Genomic DNA, 7,779 nt, shown 5'->3' with positions numbered 1-7,779 from the left:
GGCTGCGTGGGGACCCGGGGGGGGGGGGGGGAGGAGACCGGGCGGTTCTCCCTTGGCGTATCTCCCCCTGCCCGAGGACCTTGCAGAAGCCGGGAGAGAGCCCGAGCCGGCCTCCGTTCCCCTGGCGCCGGTGCACGGCGCGTGCCGCCTCGCAACATCCCCCGTCGCGCCCCGCACCCCGCTCCAGTCACCGCGCGCCTCCGAGGGAGACTCGGAGCCACGCGCGGTGCCGGAAAGCGTCGTGGCTTGCCACGCCCGTGCTCCCAACTGAGAATGCCGCCCCTGACCCTGCGGGGGGTTTTCTTCTCACACATGCACAGTGAACGCTCCGCCCGCGCCCCCCGCCCCCCCGCCCGCCCGAGAAGCTGCCGGCGAAGGAGAGAGGAGAACGGGCGGTGGCGGAAAATAATCCCCCATTAAAATAACGAAGAATATGTCACATCCACACCGAAGGTTGATGATGCGCATGCCCTGCAAAAGGGCCGCGACGGCCCGCGTCACGGCCTTCTCTCTCTCGCCCTCCCCGTAGGCGGGAAACAGAAAGACAAGAGAGACAGAACCCCCCCTCGCCCCACATGCCCATGCCGCCGGAACGGAGGGAGAGCTGACGGTGAAACTGGTTTCTTGAGTAGGAGAATGTAAGTGGGGCGCAGCAGAACAATCCGGCATAGGTGCCAGCCCGGGGGTGCTGGACTTTCGCCATGTTCACTCCCTCCGACGGATGACCGGCAGCCAGTCTGCTTCGTCCACGTGACCGGCCCACTCCGGGACGGCGCTCGCGGGGAAGGAGATCCCTTGCATGATCGACCGGATGGTTTCGGTGTCGACTGGCTCGAGCCAGGGGAGGAGGAGCCAAGGACGGGCGGAGGACACCGCACGCTGCTGGGGTTAGCTGGTGGGGGGAGGAAGAGGAGGAGGAGGAAGGCACTGCAGTGGGTAGGCAGCAGGCGAGACCAGGCGCACGCGATTGGTCCTCGGCCTCTGTGGGCCGGGATGTCAGGAGGAAGGTTGGCCTTGGGCCGGAACTAAGTTGGACATACTGACGCCGATGCATATGCGCCCGCAGGCATTTGTGTGTGCGTGTGTGCATGTGTGTGCGTGTGATGGGAGGAGGGCGGGTGGGGCGGGTCAGCAGAGGGATACCGACATCGGAGGAATGGCCGGAGAGTCGGGGCTCAAGAGCGAAAGGCTCACGGCACGTACATCGCCGCGGAGGAACTCGTCGACGTCGCCCCCGAGGGTGGGCAGCGGGTCCAGCTCGGCATCCAGGCCGCGAGCCGAGGAGTCACGGCCATGCCGGCCAACACCGCTCCCCTCCACAGCCGGGGCCGAGGCTGGGCGGCCAGCCTTCCGGGCAGGCAGGGCACCCGGGCTGACAAAGAGCGACGCCTGGCGGTCATCCTCCGCCAGGAGGGCCTTCACCAGCGAGTCCACCTGCTCGTCATCCAGGTCGGCCAGGGGAGCCGTGGCGGGGCCGGCCGCATCCGGCTCGTCGGACATCGTGCCGTCCGAGTCGAAGCCCTCGCCATCCAGATCCATGGTGGTCAGGCCGTATGCCATGGCCAGGGCCAGCTCATCGTCCGACGCCGGGCCATCCCCCAGGGGCTGATAGTAGTCCCCCGGCGGGGCGCCGCGGTCCTCATCCTCCTCGTCATACCCATCGCTATCGTCCTCGGTGAACTCGCTCATGGGGACGAGATCTGCCCGGGGGGCTGCGAAGTCACTGGTGTTGTCGGGGCCGTCGCTGGCGCTGTCATTCCCCATGCTGGACTCGGGACAGGGCGCGTGTGCGTCCATATGCGGGAGGCGAGGCGCGGCGTATATGTGTGTGTATGCGTGTGCGTGTATGCGTGTGCGTGTATGCGTGCGCGTGTATGCGTGCGTGTATGTGTGTGCGTGTATGCATGTATGGAGGGGAGGGAGGCTGGATGCCCCGGTCGCCGGGGCCGGCGATCCTCCCGCGGTCCCGGATTTTCAATCGCCCCCCGCCCCCCCCTTGTCACAGGTCGGGAAGTGCGGCCGATCGTTGGCATCCCCGGGAGGTGCGGCCGATCAGCCAGCCCGGGCCATGATGCAACCGCGGTTCCTTTGTGGGGGCTTTTTCCGCGCGCCCGGCTGGCCCGAGGTGGGGGTGTTGGCCCCCCCCCCCCCCCCTTCACCCTGTCTCCCTCCCATCCCCCGACTGGCTCCTGCTTTCCACATCCACGAGGGCCCGAGACAGAGCCCGGATCACCACCCAGCAGAGGCCGATGTTGGTGCGTGCGGTCAGGCACTTTTGCGGGACTCACGCCGCACGGCTGGCCATCGCCGCCGGCCAGCCTCCCGCCCCGCCCCTCCCCTTGTTCCTTCCACTTCCGAGCATCACCCCCCGGCGCCTGTCTTCCGCGGCTGCCAGATCTTCGGCCGTCCCACCGCTCCGGAGTTACCCAATGCAATTGTGCTTCCTCGGCACCGGCAGTGCCATCCCCTCGGCCTCGCGCGGAACCTCCGCCATGGCCATGGTCGTCGACGGGACCCATATGCTGCTCTTCGATTGCGGCGAGAATACACAGGTGCGCGGCTGTCCTGCCCGTGTCTGCCCCGCCGGGAGGCCAATCACTCACGCCATCCCCCCCCCCCGCGCCGGGTTCCATTCGCCCCCCCCCCCCCGGGCCGCCGCCTCGCCACCTGGTAGGTGAAACTCCAACAATCCAAGCTCGGCTTCCGAAAGATGTCGCACATCTTCATCACCCATGCGCATGGTGACCACGTCAATGGGCTGGTGGGCCTGCTGATGACCCTGTCCTCCAGCGCCGGGTCCACGGGCTTCGTGCCGGGCGATGGGCACCTGGTGATCGTCGGACCGCCCGGCTTGCGGGCATATCTCCGCCAGTCGCTGCGGTTTTCCGGCACCAACATGGCCTTCCGGTTTGTGGTGCACGAGCTGCACCCGGCCCTTGGCGAGGCCCCGGCGCTGGATGACTCGCCGGCCGGGGACTTCCTCTTCAACGAACTGCAGGGCCGGAATGTGCGGCCGAACCCGGCCACGGCCGGGGCCTCCATCGATGGAGCGTCTGCCAGCGCAGCAGGCAGCCCGATCAGCTACTGCACGTGTGGCGCATCGCCACCCTGCGATGCGCTTCCCCCGGGCGATGGCGGGGCCTCGTCGATTCACCGGGAGTGCATTCGCCCGGCGCCGGCCGGTACATATGACGTCCCGCTGGCGGCCGACTGGCCGGAGACCCCTGGCGCCGGGCCGGATGCCCGGCTGCTGTGCTCGGGGCACTTCTCCTTCGGGCCGAACTGCCCCTCTGGGATGGATGACGAGGGGTTGCGGGCGCGCCTGCGCGCCGACGGGCGCCCCGATCTCTCGGACGCAGATGCGGTGTCTTGGATGTTTGATCCGGCCACCTACCCGGTCGTGGAATCGGCCCCGGCCCCGGCCCCGGTGCCAAAGAGCCCGTCCAAGGCCCCGACCCTGTTGGCGCTGCCGGCCGACGCCACGGGCGGCCAGGGCCCGGTGCGGGCCTCCCTCACAGACCGGGTGGCTTACCGGGTCCCCGGGCTGCCGGCCTGTCAGCTGCCCTTCCGGGTGACGGCGGCCCCGCTGGCACACGATACCTTCTCTTTCGGCTTTGCGGTGACCGAGTTCCCGAAGCGCCCGCGCTTCGACAGCGCCGCCCTGCTGGAGGCCATCGGCAAGCGCATGTACGTGGCCCGGCCGCGCGTCTTCTTGGTTCCCCCGTTCCCCCGTTCCCCCGTTCCCCCGTTCCCCTGCTCCCCACTCCCCGCTCCCTGACCCATACTTCCATGGTTGCTGCCCGCGTGCATCTGCCTTTTCTCGCCGCCGCCCGGTCCCCTCTCTGCCCGTCACGACAGGCCTGACATCCCCGCGCGCGACATCAGCCGGAAGATCTCGTCGGTCATCTGCAACGGCGGGCACTTTGTGGCCGACGATAGCTCGCCGCACCCGGGGGCGTCCTTCTGCGCGGCGGAATTCATCGTCCCCCCGGTGCCCGGTCGGCGGGTGGCCTTCATGGGGGACACCAGCGACTCGCGTGCCGCGCTGGCCATCTGCCACGGTGCCGATGCCATCGTTCACGAGGCCACTCTGGCCGGGTTCCAGATCCTGCGGGATGGGTCTCTGGACCCGGGCACCGAGGAGTCCCACCGGGCTGCCGAGGGCCTGGCCCGGTCGCGCGGCCACAGCACTCCCCAAATGGCCGGGAAGTTTGCGCGTCTAGCCAGCCACAAGTCGCACCTGATTCTGTCCCACTTCAGCGCGCGGTATCCCGCGCTGAATGTGGCCCAGCCCCCGACCTCCTCACCCGAGGCGCCGCTCACCGCGCCCCAGAACCACATGGAGATGTACGTGCCCATGGGCCTGGCGGGTTCCTCCCTGCAAACCCCCCTGCAGTACCCATCCCTCCTCCTCCTCCTCCTCTCTCCCTCTTTCTTTCTTTCTCTCTCTCCCTCTTTCTTTCTTTCTTCCTCTCTCTCTCTCTCTCTCCCTCTGACACGTCACGTCCCCCTGCCATGCGCTTTTGCCGGCTCCAACGCAAACGCCCGCTTCGTCCTGTGGTCCCCCCTCCCACCACCTCTCTGCCACCCTCCTCTGGCTCTGGGTTTTTGCGGGGTTCTCTCCCCCGCCCTCCGTGGTGCAGGATCGTCAAGCTGGCCGCCGACCAGCACCCCGGCGGCCAGGTGTCGGCGGCGCATGACCTGTGCACATTTGTCATCAGGTGACGGCGAGATCACATGTCAACACAGGCGCCCTGGGCTCCTTTTTGGTGTTTTTTTCCGCCCCGCACGTATGTTGATGGAGCGGGGGGGGGGGGGGGACGCGGGGCGGGGCGGGGCGGGGCGGGATGTGGATGCCCCCGCGCGAACATGCCCCAATGTGAGGGCGGGGAGCGTGTGTGCATGCGTCCTCCCGCGGCGGGGGAGGGGGAGCGCGGGTGATCGTCCTCTGTCTCGCTGCTGTGTCGGGTCCATCGCCCATGGGGGGGAGGGGGGTCTCACACATTGATGGGCCTACTTCGGGCGTGGGATGTTTGTGCGTGCGCGCGCGCGTACATGCGCAGTGCGTCTCGCAGTGCTCCGGGTACAGGGCCTGAAGGGGGCATTGTTTGGGTTGCTTGTGTCGGGGCCCTTCGTCTGCGTGTGCGCCCCCCCCCCCCCCCCTGCCTGACTGCCCCCGCCCCCACCCCTGCTACAGGCAAGTGCCAACCGCGGAGGCGATCGGGTGCCCGTGGCCGGGCGGGCGTTAGCCGGAGGCCGCCGGGACGTTAGCTCCATCGCGGGTGGATGTGGACGACGCGTTGAGATGTGCGTGCGTGCTTTTTTCCCCCGCGGACGGCGGACTGGCCAGCTGGCGGACGGTTGCTGTCGGCCGGGGGGGGGGGGACGCGCAGGGCCTGGGGCCGGGGTGGGGGTGCCCCGGGCCGCACTTCCCACTCCCCCCCCCAGGCCCATGCTTCTCGGCCAGGCCGCCAGGAACGCGGGGGCGGGTCGGGCCCCGGGGGCGGGAAACGGCGGTCGGGGCATCATCGTTTGGACTACTTCTGCATGGACAAGCGGGCCACTGACCGGAGAGGGGGCCGGGCCCGGGGGGGGGGGGGGGGGAGACGGACGACGGGGAGGGGAGGGACACAGGGCGGGCCGGACAAGACACCTCCAATGGGGGAGGACGTGTCCAGGCCACGGGAGGAGCTAGGTGTCGATCGATCTCCATCTCGCCCCCGCCCCTCCTCTCTCTCTCTCTCTCTCTCCCGCTCGCTCGCCCCCTTTTCCACCACTTGTCTCTCTGTCCGACTTCCCAGAGCCGGGTGTGGGGTGGCCAGCTAGTGATCGGCCCTGCGTCCGTCTGTTGGCGTACATCGCGTGTGCGCCCACATCAGCAGGGCCGGATGAGACATGTCAAACTACGAGCGAGCGCTCGCTCGCCCTGCCCCCCGCGCCCCCGGGAGGGAGCGGGTGGGCAGGGAGCGGCATGGGAGCGGGACCTGGTCGTGGCCGCCTGGTGACGAGTCACTCTGTGCCGGCCCGAGCATTCCGGCACTGTCCAAGATCTTCGTCCCCCGCGCCTGCGCGCGTTCGCGGCCACCCTATGTGGCTGTTCATTTTCTCGTCCCTGATGATGGTAGACGTCCCCACCCCTTGCGGCGTGGCGAGTCCGTGTTGGGGGAATTAATATCCACTTCGCGAGACTCGGGTGAACGTGGACCTCGCCGGCCCCGCCGGAGCCAGCGGTACCTGGCGACCCCCATCGGCACTGGGCAACACCAGTAGTATCACTGGTGGCAACCCCCCCCCCCCCCCCCCCAGTTCAGCCTTGAGCGGGCGGTCCATGCCTGCCGCGCGCGGGGGGTGGCGGGAGCCGAGGCTGCGGCAAGTGCGGTGGCTCACCTCAGATCTGCCGACTCCTACTGATGGCACTCAGGTCGGAACCACGCCGAGGCGCACAGGGCTGGAGGGGGGGGGGGAGAGGGAATATGCCAGCGGAAGCTGGCCTCCTCTTCGCCAGGCTGGCGTTTTGTGCCGGTTTTCGGTTCTGTTGGGTCTCCCCCGCCCCGCCCGCCCCCCCCGCGGGGGGGGCCCCCCCCCCCCCCCCCCTGCCAGGTGGCTTGCATCGGGGCATCCTCCCTCGGTGAGGGCGCCTATTTGAGGGATGCTCCCGGGCCCCGGTGGCCTCGGCCCTCGGGGTAGGACCGCACTCCCCTTCCCTTCCTTGCCTCACCCTCTTCGTCTTTGTATCTACCCCCCCCCACCCCCCCTCAGCACTCCCAGCATTCCCAGCATCCCCCCTCTCCAGCTCCACCGACCATGACCTCCACGCACCCCGAGCCTCCGTGCGCCTACTCGGCCAACCGCGTCCTCCTGTCCCTGTCGACCGAGACGCAGGGGCACGGCTCGACGGCGGCCTTTGTGCCGGCCGGCACCCCGCGGCCGAAGCCCAGCTCCCTGGGCCCGGACGCCCCGGTCACCGATCTGATCACCCTCACCCGGCACACCCTGAGCGAGCAGCGCCGCCATGCCTCGGCTTCCGGCGATCTGACCCTGCTGCTGGTCTCTCTGCAGGTGCGTGTACCTGGCACATGTGCCGGCCGGCATCGGCACAGACGCACCTACCCACCCACACGCACGCACGCACGCACGCACGCATGCACGCACGCACGCACGCACGCGCACTTGTGCCGGGCCCCTTTCCCTGCACATTGCCACCCACTTACACCCTGCCTTTCTTGTGTGGCGCCGCGCCAACTTGCCCTCCTTCTCGAATGACGGTCGCCATCCCGCAGCTGAGCTGCAAGTATGTGTCTTCCCTCGTGCGCCGTGCCGGCCTCGCCAACGTGTATGTGTCTCCCGACCACTCGCCATCCCCTTGGCTTGCCTCTGTCAGCCATGTCCCAGCTGCCTGACACCGTGACCCCTCCCCTCCCCGGCCCTCTCGCCACCCACAGCACCGGCCTCGCCGGCGGCGGCCCCAACATCCAGGGCGAGAAGGTCCAGCGCCTGGATGTCTTGGCCAACGAGGTGTTCATGAACTCCCTGCGCACGTCCGGCCGGGCGGCGGTCCTGGTCAGCGAGGAGGATGAGAACGCCTTTTTTGTGACCGCCGCTCCCGAGGGCAGCCCTGATGCCGACTCGCGGCCCGGGCGCTATGTGGTCTGCTTCGACCCGCTGGACGGCTCGTCCAACATCGACTGCGGTGTGTCCATCGGCTCGATCTTCGGCATCTACCGCCTGGTACGTGGCCCAAGGCGCCGCCGCCCCTTTGGGGACCTCCCTCGGCCCCGC

General features: G+C 68.9%; 3 protein-coding genes across 3 annotated transcripts in view; 2 read left to right on the top strand and 1 right to left on the bottom strand.

Annotated features, from left to right (window-relative positions):
- Nucleotides 1-605: 605 nt before the first annotated feature.
- H696_04200 (hypothetical protein) lies at nucleotides 606-1,925 on the bottom strand. Its single transcript, XM_009498077.1, has 3 exons — nucleotides 1,204-1,925; nucleotides 964-1,039; nucleotides 606-827 (listed from the first exon to the last, which is right to left on the bottom strand). The coding sequence occupies exons 1-3, from the start codon at nucleotides 1,795-1,797 to the stop codon at nucleotides 706-708; spliced, it is 792 nt and encodes a 263-aa protein (XP_009496352.1). The 5' UTR covers nucleotides 1,798-1,925; the 3' UTR covers nucleotides 606-705.
- A 228-nt stretch (nucleotides 1,926-2,153) lies between these two features.
- H696_04199 (hypothetical protein) lies at nucleotides 2,154-4,772 on the top strand. The gene is made up of 4 exons (XM_009498076.1): nucleotides 2,154-2,552; nucleotides 2,675-3,687; nucleotides 3,859-4,347; nucleotides 4,644-4,772. The coding sequence occupies exons 1-4, from the start codon at nucleotides 2,250-2,252 to the stop codon at nucleotides 4,723-4,725; spliced, it is 1,887 nt and encodes a 628-aa protein (XP_009496351.1). The 5' UTR covers nucleotides 2,154-2,249; the 3' UTR covers nucleotides 4,726-4,772.
- Nucleotides 4,773-6,723: 1,951 nt separating this feature from the next.
- Nucleotides 6,724-7,779, top strand: part of H696_04198 (fructose-1,6-bisphosphatase I) — a 2,240-nt gene continuing 1,184 nt past the window's right edge. The window contains exons 1-3 of the mRNA XM_009498075.1: nucleotides 6,724-7,059; nucleotides 7,281-7,333; nucleotides 7,443-7,728. Of these exons, the coding sequence (XP_009496350.1) occupies nucleotides 6,805-7,059; nucleotides 7,281-7,333; nucleotides 7,443-7,728 (594 nt within the window). The 5' untranslated portion in view covers nucleotides 6,724-6,804. The remainder of the gene's footprint in view (nucleotides 7,060-7,280; nucleotides 7,334-7,442; nucleotides 7,729-7,779) is intronic.

Source organism: Fonticula alba (assembly GCF_000388065.1).
Source record: "Fonticula alba strain ATCC 38817 unplaced genomic scaffold supercont2.7, whole genome shotgun sequence".
Lineage (NCBI taxonomy): Eukaryota > Rotosphaerida > Fonticulaceae > Fonticula > Fonticula alba.
This window is presented reverse-complemented; position numbering and strand designations above follow the sequence as displayed.